Source organism: Hylaeus volcanicus, chromosome 5 (genome assembly GCF_026283585.1).
Source record: "Hylaeus volcanicus isolate JK05 chromosome 5, UHH_iyHylVolc1.0_haploid, whole genome shotgun sequence".
NCBI lineage: Eukaryota > Metazoa > Arthropoda > Insecta > Hymenoptera > Colletidae > Hylaeus > Hylaeus volcanicus.
Genome location: NC_071980.1, coordinates 390,245 through 408,735, shown reverse-complemented (window position 1 = coordinate 408,735; position 18,491 = coordinate 390,245). Strand labels below are relative to the sequence as shown.

Below are 18,491 nucleotides of genomic sequence, written 5' to 3'. Positions count from 1 at the left end.
GAATCTACGTTAAGAGTACGGTACTGTTGTTGTAATCGAAGTTTCGTAGATTAAATAAGTTAATTAAAGCTAAACACCTTTCATTTATCCGCTTTAATTTGATCTTATTGTTAGTGTGATATTCCATGTAACAAGTTTTCAGTTTTGTAAAAGACAAGCAAAAAGTTAATACGTTTGCCGATTCCATTGATAATTAATTAAATCACTTATTAGTGACGCACATGAACAAGCAAATCGCTGGCAAGCGTGTCAAAATGATTTGTTTCAATTTAAAAATCAAATTCCATTTGCACATGCCTGTCACTAATCGTGATTACGTATCCGTGTTGGTATTGGTCGATGTTGCGAAGCGTGCGCATGAAACGTGCGACAGTGGCGTCGCAAATTATTTTATAGGCAAATAAGACATCTGCCTAGAATTCCGTTCAAAGCGAATTTTCAAATGCAATGTTTCAAAAAGTCATTGTTGTTATTTGTAAACAATTCACGACATAGTCTATTCGAAAACATTCGGTTAATACAAGAAATATCGACCATGCCGAATCGGAAGTTGTAGAGTACGTATGCGCAATGTATTCCCGTTGTACTACGATATGTATATTAGCGATGGACAAAATTCTTATTCTTTACCTTATTCATAATAAGTAAGAGAAATGTTATTATTCGATCAAATACGTCGCTGTATGTTAGTTTGATCGTAACTTGTTTACTTTTGTTTCAACGGTCGATTTTAGTTGGGTCCCGTGCAGGTATAATTCGCCACTGGCGTACCAATGGAAAAGTCGCCAAGTACGCAGCCGTATAAGTTGTCCCCACGTCCCCACTGCGACCACCGCGCCAGTCTCAGCCTCAGCCCTCAGCAGTCTGTCTTGTGCAGTCTTGCTCAGTTTCAGGTCACGGTTAATACGTTTCGGTTGTTTACGCGCTCGTTTTCCTTCGTACACGCGATTATTCGACGCGAAGCTCGCACAAAATACCCAGCCAACTAATCGATCTATCGTGACCGAGTCGGTATGTCGTGCATACCTCGTTCCATCGGTTCTATTCAGCTTTAAAAGTCACTCGGGAATCGGGAATACACTGGCATCGCGCTATGATAAACGATCGAGTGCAATCGAATGCGCGTCGTTTCAACGAAAACATCCGCGACATTTGATCGTCAGAAAGTTGTTTCGTCGACGCAAGATAAACTACCGACGAACGTGTGCGATAAATTGACGCGTCAGTGGTTACCACCGGGAATCGGTCGATGAGGTTAGGGTGGAGGAGTATTTGCGCGACGAAAATTCGGATACGCGATGATGCGGCTCTGACAGTTGGTCCGTATCGCAACGTTGCGTTGATACGTCGCTTGACGAAAGGTTGTGTGCAGTGCTCGAGGGCAACACGATCGGCGGTGATTTTGACAGCGCATCGTTAGAAGTGAGGTTATAATACGCGGGAGGTGGTGCGACGTCGCGTAGTGCGTGTACGTGTGCGTATGCGTGTGCGTATGCGTGTGCACGGAGGACAACACGGCGATAAAACGATGACGGCGATGTTAGTGTCCGTGGCAGAGCTGTCGAACATTTTCTTCGTACTCGCGGTCTCGATATGCTTCTGCGGAGTCTTTCTATTCATTATCAGGTATTTATGGCTTTTTTCTACGATTTAACTCGTATTCTTAACCGTTTTATTGTTCGACATCCACACGCAGTAACACAAATGTTACTAATAATACGATCGAGACCCATACGTTGCTCTCGTATCGTTATTCGAACAATCGTTTAGTTGGCCGAACGTAAAAAATAGAACAGGTTTTCAGCTGTAAAAAGTACATATCGTGTGCGGCTTTCGGATTTTCACCAAAACAGATATCAAACCACCGTGTCATCGACACTTAACATTTTCTTACTTATCTTTCGAAAGATTTTAAACGTTCTCCTGGTGAAATTAAATTTATCAGGTCACAGCTACTTTCAGATATTTGTCAGCATCTCTCGAAAGTAGGTTAGCGGAAGTTGAGTTTTTGCACAACTTTTGTACACAGCGTTACCATGTAATTACTTTGACATTATAAACGATTCATGTTGACGGTAATTCAAATGTCACAATTAATAGAGAAGTCCATCGTTTAAATACATTGAACTTTGAGAATCGTGACATACAGGATGTCCCATTAGAAATTCTAACCCTTTTGTTAGAGTAGTAGTCTCTCGCTTAAAGATTACCTCTGTAATCGGATCGCGAAATATTCTGCGCGTGAATAACAATATTTGTGGATAGATTAGCGACTAATGTCGTTATCCCTATTCTTGGATTGCACAACATTCCACGCTATTCGCTGAATTATGCCTCCTTTTTGGCCGTTTCGTTTATGGCGAGCAGAGCGCGTCTTTCAAATTTACTCGCGCTATTGATTTTTGAAATTATTGGTGATATGTGGTAAATCCAATCCGGTTTCTAACGAAAAACGTAAAAGGAAGAACGAAGTTTTCGTTTTTAGTTTTGGCAGCCGCAATGACTCGGAGGCCAACTTGATTTCTTACGCACTTTTCCTCGACTCACCGCACCCATAATAGGTAGCTTTTTGTTATCCGTTTGTTTTGATTCCCGCTTCAGTCGACGATCGTTCGAGATGAACGCTACACCTTAACCGAAATCTGTGGTAACGAATCATTCTCAAGGTCGCTAAGGTCCAGGCCACATCCTACTCGAAATTTCAAGACCGCTGAATGTGTTTATCGTGTTTACAACGATAGCAAGAAACCGACGAGTTTGATCATTATCCAGCGCAAGGTAGTTTCTCATGGTGCCTATTACCTCGTAACATTTTTAACGATGGACACACGCTTGAATCGGGTCTTCTATAAATAATATGACTGGACGAGTGTGGTTCACAGATCGCACGATGAGATTTCGTCTGATGGCACTTAAATCACTCGACAACCGTCGCGTTTTCTACGTGTAAGCAGAATTCTTCTTCTTCTTCTTCTTCTTTTTTTTTTTTTTTAAGCATCTGAATCGTTATCATCTGGAATAATCACGATACAACTTTTTCTCCTGATTCTCTGTGATAGCAGCGCGCTTTACTTAACGATGCGAGAGTCTCGTGGAGCGAACATAAGTAGTTGGTTAAAATGCCAGTAGGAAATTGCCTTGGATCGAATAAGCTCGAGAGATTCTCGATTATTTCAGTTCCATTTACGATTCCAGAAAACAATTTACGAGTTGCTCTATTTACTTGTTAATATGGGCCTAATTTCGAACGCAAGTTTACGTTAGAATAAAAAAAAAGTAGCGACGAGTATCTTTGCGTTGCGGTCCGTAGGTAATTGAAACTCGCTACCAGCAAGAGTCATTCGCCAGGAATATTCTGCTCTTACGTCCGTGAAAGGTTAACATCCAGAAATTCATTGTCGAGACTGTTGCGTTCCATTCTCATGGGCTAGGGAATAATTTGCAACACTACGATGTTGCGATACGTGCACACGTCCTCATGGCCGCGGGGTTATTGGCAGTCGAATAATGCGCGCGGTCGTTCGCACCTTGATTCATTCAAAAGGATGAATAGCACAGAGTTCGCTAATTCGATTAATCACAGATGGTCAAACGATTGTGCTGTGTCTTCTCGAATACAACAATTATAACTCTTTACTGTATACGTACAAATTGTTGTTTGTCATTTTCGTAAAGACGTATGTCATTCGATCGTTGAATCGACATTGTTAGAAAAAACGATCGATAATTTTTAGATTACCTAGAAACAAGAGCAATACTGTGGAGCGGTATTAGCTTTCTTACGAAACTCGTTTGGATAGTACGGAGGAGTGAATACAGTAGGATTTTTGAAATCGGCGGCGTTTTCACTTGGTCCCGCGAGCTTTCGCAACGAACGCGGAAGACAAAGAGATAAAGTTTACGTAGAAATCGATGTAAAAGCGTATATAGCGAAATGAGGGCACCTTTCTTTCGAGAACCGTCGTACTTGACATGTATTACCGGATTCCGTATCTCAGTTATTCGAGTATCCCTAGCGAGCAATCGTTATTTAGTATTTACTGGTTTATAAGTTGAAAGATGATGCGTATTTTCTTTTTTTTTCTTTTTTTTCTTTTTTCTTTTTTTTTCGAGTATCGTGACGGACGACGCTTTTCTGTTTTTCTTCGAGAAAGTGTGGTGACGTCGATAGAAGCATGAGAAATATTACAGAACCAGTCTCGATACCTGAATTTCGAACCCGTTACTTGCTACGTGCCGATACAAAAAATTAGTTTACTGTTACTTCTTCGGACCACCTAATCGTCTCGAACTCGCACGGGACATTGCATGCCTGCACGCGGGATCATGTTCTTATCCTTGTACATAGAATATAATTAAACATTTTTCAGAATGAATCATGCACCAGATTTTGAATAATAAATCGATTACCTCGTTCGGAAACGTGACCTAAATATCATATTTCGAAGAATGAACGAAATTATTATTATTATTATTATTATTATCATTTCGTCGATAACGTTTAAACGATTTGATCTGTTGTTTGGGAAAAACCGTTTGGCCTCGAATCGCGTGTCTTTTCAAGATCAGTGAAAGTGTTATTAAATTTTCTTGTTGTATACTTCATCGAAGACTGAGTTGCTCGAACCGTTTACACGGTTTGTACTTTATACATATATATATGAATACATAGATGTACTTTTTATGGATCGAATTAAGTAAAAGAATTTGTAATGTCCAAGAAAACGGTCGACGGCATTATTAAAAAGTAGGGTACCATTCCTTTGTGCAGGAACATGATCGTACTTCGTATTCACGGCGACGAATTGATGTTTGGCGGGAGTGGAAGCGTAATGACACATTCGCCACGCATACCTCAGATGGAGATGATGAAGGTCCACATTCCCTTCACCTTCAAGCTTCACGAAAGTTTCAAGAGCACTTACGCCGGTGAGTCTAGTCAACGTATACCCTGCTTTACTATTTTACCTTTCTTTTTACTCTGGTTTTACTACTCAACGAGACGAACGAAGAAATCACAAACAATGTTCGAATAAATGATATATTTGAAAACTAACTAAAAGTATAAGACAATTTCTACGTTTAATTTAAACTGGATATAAGCGTAACGCTGGAAAGTCGAATTCTTCTGTCGATCGTATTATAGATCGAGTCTATTTTTATACAGTATTTAATTCTTGTTGCGATATAATAGGGAGAACCAGTTTGATGCGAATAAGTTGTAGCAAGAAAAAGTAATAATCGAAAAACCGGTTTAGCTTTGTCGAGGTACTCTTGTATTAATTTTCTCTAACTTTTAATGAGAATTCTTTAAATTTGCGTCTTGTTAATTTCGATTAAAAAGCTCCCCTCGTTAAAGGCATTCGAATATATTTCGCGTATGGAAAATTATCGTCACCTTTCAAGATCAGATCAAAATTATATCTCGCGCGGTTTGATGTCCAAACGCGTGAACGTGTCCTGCCTGCGTTTCGTATCATTTTCATAGGATTAGTATTCAGCGGCGTATGAACTGTCGTCAAAATTCACGCGTCGTTTGGTTCGGCCGAGGATACAGGGTGTCTCTAAAAGAAAAAAAAAATTGTAAGAAAGGTGATTTTGTACGGTAAAATGGTGGTGTATCTGTCGAATGAAACAGGCATTTGTAATCATTCGTTGATAAGTTTTAAAACAAAGAAGGAATTTTTTGTTCCGTTAGGTATGTATAAAAAACAAGAGCGAGGTTCTCGATAAGTTCGTTGAACTAGATTCGATTCGATACAGAAGACTCGTTTTGCTCAATTTTAGCGCTCGAACCACCTTTCTGGCGGAGTCTGTTGTTTCTAGGAGACACCATGTATAATAATAGTAGCGGAGCCGAGGGTCTAACTGTTCTTCTCGCTTGCAAATTACGCGACGGGCAATTTTTAAGCGGATACACGGTTCAGGTTCTGGTTCTCCAAGAATACACGGGGTCGTATTTCGCAAGTTGCCGCCGGCGGGTTAATTAACTTAAAAGAGCAAAGCCTGTATGTTGAACCGAGCCGAAAGTGGGTTACAGACACGCATAAGGAGAAAAAAAGACGACTCCCCTTCCCCATCCCTCGCACCCGCTGTCCTCGTAATTGGTATGCAGGTGTTAAGGCACCCGAAGTTACGAAACGTTACCTTGACCGCTTGGCCAGGTCATCGTGAGTCATTTAACCTGTGGAGACGATAGTCGACGCAAGGGCAGCGTGTATCATCTCAAAATTTAATTGTTTTACATGGTATATTTTTTATTTTTTTTTTTATCTCTAATGTATTCGGTACATCATCGCGCGATAATATTCTTTGATTATAAAATATAGTCCGCGTGTATCGAGCGGTATATTTTAAGTTGAATCGTTTCGATTAAACGAACAACGTATGCTAAATTTATGCGAAAGATATGCACCGATACAAAATAAAATAACATTTTCCATATCGATATACATCGCAAATGCATATAAAATCTGCGCTCTATTAATCATAAATCAATAAGAATTGGTGTCGATTAGTTTTTATTTCGGTCAAGCTACCGGTACTCGAACTAATTATACTCTCTCAAAGATTTGTCTGGAAGTTGCGACACGAGTTAAAACCTTTCGTGTCTCCCGAACGTACGAGGAAAACCGATACGTAACGATAACGTATTCCAATAAAAACACGGGATTCATCGATGGAACGCGAGTAGGTCACGTCGCGTAGTCGGTGATTTACGTTCGACGCTCGATGATCCTCGATAAATTGATTACACCGCGATTCGTGAGGTCGCGGGCATGTTTATTATATGCGCGACTAGATTCTGTAGCCTTGCGGGTCCATCTTGTAGTTTATTCGAACCGCGGTGCACGTCTGCGATGACACGACGGAACGGAGCGCACGTGTTCCCGGTTGAATCGATTCGATCACGCGCGCATCGAGTCGCGTGCTAATGGAACTGCACAATTGATCGGTAATCGGTATGATGGGCGTGAAATTTGTTCCGGTAGCGTTCTCGTCGGTGGTCAGCTTCACGAAATTTTTGACAATTTAACCGAACGATACTTAATATAAGATGCGCGCACTCTCTCGATCGCGTAACCCGCGAACACCGACATTCAAAGTTTGTCGGTACCGCTGATAATATTACGTATATTCCATTCTCTGATCTAGGGATGCTAAACTCGCTTAAAAGTACACGCGTGTCATTACCTTGAGCTAGAAATAAATGACGCATCGCGCCAATACCACGCGCTACGGTTATTCGTAAATATTGCTTTATGCGTATGTATGTATACGTACCTTGAATTCGACCCTTTCAAACGAATTCTCTTTGTTTATGACCGAGTTCGGAGAATTTGTCTTCCGCAACTACCGTGGCATTGACGGTATGGATAACCATCGTATGATACGGTATTACTACGACACAGTTTCGCTCTATCACGGTTAAAGAATTGCGGCAAATCTTGCGTAATATGTTTTTACGCTCGATGTAGATTTTCAACATTGTAATTGTGTTTGTACAGAATAATTTTCTTTATCGGAATTTAATATAATTTGTGTGTCGCGAGACGAGCCGAAGACGGAGCTCGGTGGAAACGTTGCAAGGCAAGGGCAGAGCGTTTTCGAATTCCAGGCCCGTAGTCAAAGGTGACCATGTAAAAATCGTGAGGTTCGATAACAGAGTTTAGTCTCGTTCATCGAGGACGGCGTTCTCTCGCTGCGTTACGTAAGTTACGTGACAATAGGTGAAACAATTTCCACTCGGCCGTATCCGATGCAGGCATTATTAATAAACTCGCAGGATCGGGTGCTCGCTCGTTGCACGTGTTTCTTACCCTTCAAAAGCTTTGACACGACTGCACGTTTGCAAACGACTGGAAATGGAAACTCTCTGTAATGAGAATTCCACGACCGAGTCATTTATTACGTGTTTCTCAATTATTGTTTTACTACCCGACACAATAACGACAGTTCGCGTTAATAATCAACGAGAGTTTGTCAAACCATTGATACTCGGCCACGATGGAATCAAAGTGGCTCTTTCAATGTTCCCATCGAACTCGAACCTTGTACTAATTATATGTACTATGTATATACGTCTGTTGATTTACACGAAGGATACTGTTTCGACTCGTCGTTTCTCTTTTTTCCCTTTTCTTTTTTTCTTTTCATATTTTACGTGGAACGCAGAATATCAACCAAAGCGTTGTTGGCATTTTAGCGTGGAAATATGTTCGTCTCTAGGTATCTTTCGACGAAATGTTCAGACCAAGGAGCTATCCCATAGACATTGAGTAACGCGTAATCGCGATTGAATCGGTAGAGAAGAGGAGCTTGTGGTCCAAGTTACGAAAGGTAGGCCGAACCGGTGGCGTAACGTCGCGAGTCGATTGCAAGATTCCTTCCTTCGAGAGAAATAAGCGTCGCGATCATTGGCTGATACGGAATCTCTCGGTCCTCGTTCTTTTGAATGGCGTTTTCGAAACACCTACGTTTCGAGCGCCTGCGATAATTTACGCGTATCCATTCGACTCGACTAGCTCGTTAAGATCGCAACGAAACGTTTAATCAGGGCCGAACGAAGGCGTTAAGTTTAGAGTAAAATTCTCATCTACTCGTAATCGTATCAAATATTAAATTCCTTTGTAATCTATGTACATCGTATCCTTGTTAAATTTGTAGAAACAGGTGTAATTTGCCGTTGGTTCCCTTTCTCTTTCTGAAAACGCTATCGCGAGTTTCGTGGTACTATAGCCTAAATGCCTATGGAATCTTAATACGATCCTGCATGGAACTCTCGGGACCCAAGAGAAAATGCGAAACTGCTGTAACCTATTGCCAAACCGTGCGCGTTCGTGTTGATTCAGAAGGTTAGACATCGTACACTTAGGATACGCGATGTTAATGTCGTGCCGAGGACTGTCACCTTTTCACATTACGATGTTCGGAGATACAAAGACAGCAGCGTTAAGCACAAGCTCGTCAACAGAGTTTTGGAAAATTTTATTTGATTACGTATAAAAATGCCAGTTTTATATGTTTTATCGCCTATGACTTTCTTTCCCTTTTTGTTGCCTCTTCCATTCCAATTTATGTGCGATCGTTCTAGATTGTATTTTCTTTTCCTAGTCGCGTTTTTAATTTGCTCTTTTCTTTTCTCGTGAGAAACTCGATAAGAAAGGTGCTGACAAACAAACCATACGTTTTTAGGAAATCTTGTCCGCGCATACGAGCAACGTACCGTAACATCGTAATGCAACATCCTGTCGAATCATTGTTACGTAATTGCTGGTCGCATAAAAAGAGAAAAGACACGCGCACAGGGGCATCATTTTTTAGACGCGCGTTTCTGGCCGGTTGCACGAAATGAGCTCGATGACTGCAATCACGTCTATGCCTCGTACACATATACATATACTTTCGTTCTTGTTCTCACAATACGTAACAGTCGCTTTTGTTACGAGTGAAAAACTGGTCCATTCCAATGCCTTTAATGCCTGAAAGCAAACAATTTCGCGCATTTTTTTTTAATTCGTCGTTACATTCCAAATGAAAGGAACGCAATTTCGAGTCTTTCAACGATAAAGTTCTCGTTAATGTACAATGTTCGAATGTACATATTCGCGTCTTTGTTGATACGCGATGATTTTCTCACGATTATTCGTGTTAATTTTGCTTTATCGGTTTCTTCATTGTTTCGTCATTGACAACAGAAACACGTAATCGAGCGTTTTTTAATATCTCGATCGCGTAACTCTCGGAGCGAATCTTTGACTCTGAATCGTCAGCTCAAGTATTACAAGCTTGGTCGACTTGGTGCTTTTTTCCGGTTAGACGCTCCCCGTCGGTTAGATCTCCTTTCCATGCATACAAAACTGGGTATCTATAGTTACCTATGTGTATATGAAAGTTAACGTATTTCGCACGAGGCGAGCGAAAAGTTTCGTGGCTCCTTAACGCCTCGTTACTCCATAGAAAAAATATGCAAAGAGTATTAGCGCGAGGGAGAGAAATTTGCGCAAACACGCCGAAAGCATTTTTACACCTATATGCAGTGTACATACATATGCAGTATACCACGTCACGTGGTTTGCGGTGCAAGAGTACGTTTCTTTCGTAAAATGAAGACTCTCGCGCGCTAACAAAGAACTATTTTTTCACATCGTGTTGTCTCTCTTTGTCTCGTGATCGGTTCAAGCCTGCACGTTCGCACGAATCACGTACAAGTATTTATTCTATACATCGTGGCTTTCTATCGCTGTTAATTGTAACGCTACTCTGTTTGATATTACACAAATTACGCGCGTCCGCAAAATTTCAAGATCTCGAGGATACAGAAATAATCGTAGAAGGTCGATGAAAGGAAAAAAAGCCTGGAAAGCTGATCGTTAAAGTCTCAAATCGTAAACCTTGTAAATAAAGACAGGTTGTAAAACTGAGCAGAAGGAGAGATTTTAAAGACAGGCGCTACTACGAGGCTACTTGTAAATGTTGATAAAAGAATAAACGACCGGTGACTTGATCGTTTATCGCGTCCCGCGAATCGAAGCGTTAAACGTACGAAGCTCTTGTTAATAAAATGTCTGTTAGAGGCGATTCTAAACGAATGTACCACGTAAAGGGAAATAACGTCGTAACAGGAATAACGGAATCGCGATCATTGCAAAGGTCGATGCACCGAGTAACGAGACTTATGACTTGTAATCGAATGCTAAGAATTATTAGTTATACCGAGTCTTTTAATAAAATAGCATTTAGAAATGATAACGCTAACGATCGAGAAGGAAGTAGCATTAGCGGCGGTAGGATAAGCACGGTAAAAGCAAACAGCGGGAACATTCTGTAATGTTTCGGCAGACCGATAAGAAAATATTTAGAGAATCAAGTACGGAGTGACGCATAAATGAAACATCGGTGGTCGAGGTTGGGGGAAACGTGCCCAAACAAAGGAACTAATTGAAACACTTTGCATGCGAAGACAATAGATACCGAGAGATCCCCGGCACGCCGCGCACCGTGAAAACTTAAATAAGCGTGTGCGGTCTGACTCATTTTCAGAATCGATTTTCTTTGCCAGGATATTGCGCGCGAGAAACATTGCATTCTATATTCGTCTATCGTCCTTCGCGTTAACGATAAATCCCTTTAATTTAATAAATAGAACGATATTCGAGCGAGACGTATCGGGGCCAATCGCTGCGTTTGTTTGCCATTTTTCCCATAGATTGTAGCGATCGCGCACAGCATCTCTCGCGAAGAGAGAAAATACATACAGTCCCGGTCCCGACTTGCCTACGTGACTATCTAAGCGTAGAACAATCAAGGCCGACGCGAACGATCGGACATGCTACGCCCATTTATATCGATCTCCTGTCTCTTGTTTTTTCTTTAGAAAAGACTGGTCGACGAGATAAGGAAGAATGAATCGAATACAATCGAATCATCGTTTTACACGTTAAAGGCAACATAAGACATGAGAAATGTAGAAGACCGTGACCGTCAAAGAATCAGGTCCCACATTGAGAACAAGGTTTCGAGGATGCGATTTCTCATTGTCAGTAGCGAATGTCGTACCATGACCGCTCTTCCATCTCATATGTCGCGTTGTGCGGTGAATCGTGCGTAAACGTCGATGAAATTTGTTCCAACCGAGTCGCGCGTGGTTATCCTGCTTCTTCTTGAAATTGCCAACTCGGAGCGAGCCTCGACATTATCTTGGACAGGTGATTCGAGTTAATGATGAATCATTCGAGCACAAAAGTAAAAGTATCCCACTCGCTCTGACCGTTTCTCGCTTGCTCTCGCTGTTTCACGCTCACTTCTGTAATATAAATTTAGCTCGATCCTTTCGTACCCGTTTGAATTCGAATTCGAATTCGAATATAATCTCAAATTTCGTGACCTTTGACGTTTATTTTCTTCGATACACGATCGTTACGCTGAGCACGTTTGCATTCGGTCAGCTTCTAAACGTAGAAAATGCCATTTGGGTTCGGCCGAACGTCCGAAGCTCTCTCGAGCGAGTAACGCGCGTAAAATGCTCGGATTTCCACGAGCAGTTGGTGCAACCGGGTGAACGGATTAGCCGGCTTGCCCGGATTATGCAACGACATTTGATAATTGTCCGTTCCACATAACTACTCCCATCGTTTTTTTTTTTTTTTTTTACATATCCTCTAAAGTAGAAATTCTCAATGGAAGCCACGTATTGTTCCCCCTTCTCCTCGCCAGGAGAAGAAGAAGACACGAATTATTCTCACCATTGTTTATCTTTAATTATCGCGACCCACGCATGTCGACGAGGTATTCCCGACATAAACGAGTCCGATATTACACGTAAACATGCGATAGAGTATTCATAGTATCGAAGGGGTGATCTCGCACATCTGCAGTCGAAATCTTGCTTCGAAAGTAAGCCGGTAAACTGTTGTCTGGAATTTGGGTTAATTGCAGTTCGTTAAATCGAACAGTTCGGACTTGAACATTCTCGACTTGTCAGCATCCGGTGTGTATTAAGTTAAGAACCAGTTTTCAGCCGAGTAAACGGTATATTACGACCGCCGTGATCTATTTATCGTTTCACAGATGTAATATTGGACGTAACTTCGCCTTGCATCTTGGTTAGGTGCAACGCGTCTGTGCAGTTGTACTCCGTATGGCCTTTCACCGAGGTACACACCGCGCCCGATCGCTGCATCGTTCGACTGGTTGGTCGTGTGTGTCGTTCGGTTAGGAAGGTTCGCAAACCATGTGCATCCGATTGGCACGTGTCGCATTGGTATTCCGATTGGACTTGCATCGAATTTCCCATCGAGAAGTTGTTTGCAAAATAGAGTTCACTCTATGAACCGATATCAGATTTATTCGCGCGCGTACTCGTAAAGTCTACCTCGCAAACTTTCAACCATTATTTGTTTAATATTTTTAACATCGTTTATGGAAACACTGGTACATTTGGCAAATATTTAATGTACAACAAGGATGTTTGTTATCTCGACGCGTTATTTTTCATACGCAATATTTGATCCCGACGCCGACGTTTCCTCGGTTCGTGCTACGGAACAAGTCGCGTTTCCGCGTGCAACTAAAACGCTATCTAAATGTTGCGGATGGTACATGTACATTTTCGTGCGATAACAAGCGATAGGAAATGCAGAATCTCTCGTCGCGTTACATTAATTTTTTTATCAAAGGAGATTAATTAATTAATTCGCGTTATCTCGTACGTCCGGATAATCGATATCGATGATAACGGAACGACGCGGGTGCGGCGAGAGAGAGACTCAACGGAAGTTTGGAGATACGTTCCGACCATTTCTATGGCGAAGTCAGAAATACGTGTCCTTGTACGCGAATAAAAAGTTTTTGTTCCATTGGCATCGTCGCGGTTCTCTGAAATGTCCGATTCGATACTTGGGCTGCGAGACTACCGCGTTGTGGACGATCTGTTCTTGGCAGCTTTCACTTTCGTTCGCACCGGTCTCGCGTGATCTCGAAACGATCTTTTCGATAGTGGCCTCTCCTCGTCCGATTAGAATTTTTAGCTTTGGCGACGAACGCGACAGGAAGAGAGACGAGATGCCCCATTGACGCAAAAATCAATCCCACGCCGACTACGACCGTTTCGTGTCTCCTCCTCGGCATGTGGGTCACGATTTCCCTTCTTTTTTTTTTTTTAAATATTTTTGTCACGAGACGACGCGTACGTTTTCCTGCTTGTCGAACAGGAATATTGTATGTGGTCGACTACTCGTACAACTACTCGATAACTGCCGTACTTCTTATGGCTATACCGTACATAGTCCCTCGATATAACGATACTAGTCGGATCCGCTTGTTTAGTTATATCGAGAAAAGGTAACGACCTCGTTTGGCTCGCGTTTCAAAAATTTACGCGAAAGCTACTGTAAAGGTCCAAAAAATCGAGCAAGGCGTTAAAAGGAGGAGGTACGGTGTATGTAGTTCAGAGTATGGGATGCAGCGAATCCGTTGACAGGGTACGCTGTGCCGGTTGACGCACCAAGTAATACAAGTAGAGAGCCTGGAGCAATATGTTACCGTGTCGTCTCGTACCGTGACGTACTCAAAATCATTACATAACAAGCCCACTTTCAACTTTTTTCCTCTCGTCTGGCTACAAGATATCTCCACGAGCCAAGGAGGTTTCCAGGTCATGCGTGAGAGGAGAGACCATTATACAGCGATTTCGATTCTAATTTTTGCGAATACTTATTATCCTTCGCGAAAGAGGAAGAGGAATCTTCGGAACCTGCCCTTTTCTCGATTTCTATTCGCGACTGAACAGTTCGATCGTTAAAATAAATATTCCTAAGACCGAAGCAATGTAAATTTCACTTTATTTTTACCATGATACGTTTATGGAAATAAAAAAATGCTTGTCTTTTCCTTGTAACAGGATACGAAACCAACACTGATGCATCCCTTTGCTTTCTTTTTCCAGAGGTTGAATGCGAGGTATCGAGTCAAGTGGAATATTCTTTACAAGCAATCTGGGGTGTCAGCATAAGAGAGCTTCACCTGGCGCTTTGGAAACCCTGGAGCACCCTCAGAGACGCATCCTTGAATGGCACTCTTCTTCAAGGCCACGCGCAATACCTCACGCCGCCCCAAACGTATCCTTTGCAAAATGAAACTAATTTTTCATTCGTGCGTTAGACTCGACACGTTCCGTTCGTTATCGTCCGAGTCGTATAAAAAATCGTAAATCGCTCGAGGCATGATTTTATCACGATATCACCGACTATTCCTTGACCAGAAAATGCAGTAGACAACCCCATGGGGAGGAAACGCTGAGACTGTCGCTCCCAGCGCCAGAATTGGAGTTGGGAACACCCCCTCGTCTTTGCTATCCTTTAGTGATCTTCTTGACGCGCAGGGATAACGGAGATCCGCATCCCGATGAAACCGTGGGTACCTTTTAACTTTCGTAAAAGTATCGAAAGATCAATGAAATCGATTCAATTTCAATTTCTCGATACTACTCGCGATATCGATTAGCGAAAGATCGATAGGCCACCGGGTCGTGCAAATATTTCTACTTTGCTTCGCAACACGGTGTACAAATACTTTTGCAATGGTTCTATGTTCAATATTGCCAAGGAATGCTTTGAAAACATTGTTTGCACCATCGAATGCTTTCCAAACAAAGCATGTAAGACTTTGACATTTGTAAGTATGTCGCTGCTGTAACAGAAATATTTTGAAAATCATAATGGAATTTCAGTGTTTTAATCGATAATGTTTGGGTTGAAGTTGTTCGAATACTTTCGAGAGCTATCGTGTATCGAACTTGATCGCCTTACGACTTCTGTTCGTGTCATGAATCGTGGCTCGCTAACTTCGGGTTTTTAATCGATCCAAGTGGCTAATGGGTTCAAAAAAGAAAATTGACCGGATGGCGTTCGTTGTCAGTTGGTAATCCGTATACCTCTTAACGCTGTTTGCTTTTCTAAACAAAAGTACCGCTTTGTCCTGATGATTGCTTTGATTTCGTCAGGTGATACGCGTGTAATGAAATGTCGCGTACGCTTTAAAAGATCGGTAACGATAAATTGTGCTACCCAACCCGTGATTGCCCAAATACCTTTATTACCCTTTCTCTTCGAAGGTGGCACTGGTGAACGTCGTCCACATCAAGGATAGTGTCTGCACGTTACCGACCTCGATTCTGGCACAGTATCTGAAGCAAGCTAACGGCCAGTTATCCTGCCTTAAGGTGAATTTCCTTTCAGTTCTTCTCTTTGGAACGTCTTCCTCGATGACTAATAGTAGACGTGTAAATTTTGGTATTCTACACGGTTCGAATACCGACACCTAAAACTAGTACAGTTACCCGAGCTGATTGGCACAGTTTAAGTTGATTAATGTAAAATCCTTTACAACGAGCGCGTTTGTCGATTGGTAGAGCGAGATCAAAGAGACTTGGGCTCTTCTTTGTAGACCATTTCCGATGGACAACATCGGTCACCTATTACAAAACTTTGACCACTCCTCGGCTGGTTCATCGTTGAAATTCGTTTCAAGTGTAAAAAGTGATGGGATATTATTATAAATCATTAAGTATTCGCCAAGGATTTGACTACGTAAAACATAAGGTCGAAAACGTTTTATATTTCAACACGTTTATATGTATCGTATATGTCGGTAAGAAGACTCATCCTTTTTAAATCCGTATTCCACCTACTTTTATCCGAGTAAAATCGACCCTATTGTACCAGTTGTAAGTATTTCTCATTGTCGAATTGAACATTGAGTTGAACGTTCTAAAAAACAAAAACTACGTATCTAATGAAATAAATTAAATTTGTTTCAGCAACTGTACCTAGCAACGGGCAATTCGACCAACTATGACGAGGGTGATGTGTCTTCGGGCTTGGGCTCAGCTCTGGCGCTCGCAGAACCATGCAACAACAACGGTAGTTCGACGAGAGGTGCGTTGGTTGCTTCCGGCACTGGCGATCCCGAAGGATCGCTTTGGAACACGGCGGGAGAGCAGCTATGCGTTGTTTGCCAATATTTTCCTCTGTCGCGCGCATTATTGCCTTGCAGGCACACGTGTATCTGCGCCTCGTGTTTCGGGAAGCTCGACCGGTGTCCCATGTGCAGAAGCCCGATAAAGAGTTATTTCTGCATCAGGGGCGAAGAATACATGCCTCTCGAGACTGAGATCAATCCCTGCAAACAAAGGCAATCGAGTCACGGACCTACTCACTGGCTACACGATTGGAACGACAGGCTCACCGATTTCCTTGGATTTGCACGATAGGAGAATGCTCTACGCCAAGTTAATAGTTGTTTTTCTACATGGCAGTCGATTCGATTCGGAGAGTGTGTCGTTCGGTCGAAGAACAACATTTAACTCTCTCTAATCCATTAGGAGTCCGATAACTAAATCACAGATAGAGCAAGACACCCATTTTATTCTAAATTGGTACGATCCAAGAACTACGATAGGGATTATCGAATTGTTCTTCGATTTAAAGTTTCAGCATGATGGAATGGGCGACGTGGACGTGAACTTGGACGATGTTGAAGAATACACGTAAACCGATCGTTCAAAAATATTTCTATCGAGTTTCACTCTTCGCGATGTCGATGAATCTATACATAGACTCTGTTATGAGAAATACGTTACACTGTCGTTGTAACTTTTGCATTATTTTTCGTGTTTTTGTTTTTACAATTGAGCGCGATTTCGAAGACAAGACACGGACACTTGGTTGACGGTTAAGATAAAAGAAGAATGAAAACGAGTGAAAAACTTTGCGATAGTGTCCTGGTAAACGGACGAGAGAAAGGAAAATATTCGATAACGAAAAGAGGAGTTTCTAAATCAGAGACACGGAATAACGTTTCAGATTTTTACTGCGTAACGTTGTATAAATACTTAGGGTGTAAATGTAAATACAAGATAAAAGTAAGACGTATCCGATTCTAAAATTATAACTAACCGTTAAGTTATCGATATTATTTCATACGATACGCAAGTTTATTCGGTAGATATAGAAATATTAGTTCCAATATGCATGCCTTTAAAGTATTCTCTTCCCCACCCTTCTTCCCATTTCTTTTTTTCTTTCGGTACGGATTAATAATCCGTAGGAAAGGAAATCTTTTTCTCGCGAATGCTCTGCCGTCCATGTTCAGCGATAGAGCTACTTTTCGTAAAGTTCATCTTATAGAAAACGCTACACAAAAATAAGAACGTTGTTAAAGTAATTTAAGAAGAGTATCGCGTTAACGTTTAAACTGTAAATACACAGACTGTGATAATTGTAATAACATCTATTATGTAACCAGATACACGAAAGTGCCCTGAATACGGGGCATCGGAACGGAAGGAATTGGAGCGGTGCGAAAAGGAACATGAAATCATTTTCAGATTTCACATTCAACACATATATGTTATATCAGCCTTTTTTTTTATATCTTCAAGGCACTTGCATAGAACAAAATGCTAATACTCTCTCGTTAGGAGTTTGTAACGAAATTGTTTAGAAAAACACAATTTCATCGGAGTTGTTCTTAAAATTCAAGTAACAAGAAAGTTTAAGTGGATTTAAATCTTACCTCTTTGTTCTTAATTTTCTTACGTTAAGTTACCAGAAAGTAATGTTTTAAAAATCATAGTTTAACGAAAGATTACCAGTGCGCAGTTACAAACCCCAATTAGAAGTATCGGAGTATATGGAACTATACGTGCTAATTCAAGAGTAAAGGCCTCTGAAGTCAATGTTATTAGAGTCGAAGATCTTAACATCCTAATTTATATTTTATTTAGTAAGTATGGCATTTCGATGAGACGATAATGTCTGTATGTGAGAATCTGTATATAATTTATTTAATAAAGCGTATTCATGCTGTCACGCTATATTGTTCACAAACAGATGAACTATTATGTTTATAAAAAGAAAAGGTTGTGTAAACGGTAAATAAGACAAAGTTCAGTCATTCATAATTAATATTTATATTGACCAAATTTATAT

The 18,491-nt window shown here is 41.3% G+C and overlaps 1 protein-coding gene across 1 annotated transcript; it reads left to right on the top strand.

The window, feature by feature from the left end:
* Positions 1–113: 113 nt before the first annotated feature.
* Positions 114–18,371, top strand: LOC128876753 (cell growth regulator with RING finger domain protein 1-like). The gene is made up of 6 exons (XM_054123391.1): positions 114–1,626; positions 4,772–4,929; positions 14,447–14,618; positions 14,771–14,912; positions 15,614–15,721; positions 16,319–18,371. Exons 1-6 carry the CDS (start codon positions 1,481–1,483, stop codon positions 16,769–16,771), a joined length of 1,179 nt encoding a protein of 392 aa, XP_053979366.1. The 5' UTR covers positions 114–1,480; the 3' UTR covers positions 16,772–18,371.
* Positions 18,372–18,491: the final 120 nt, after the last annotated feature.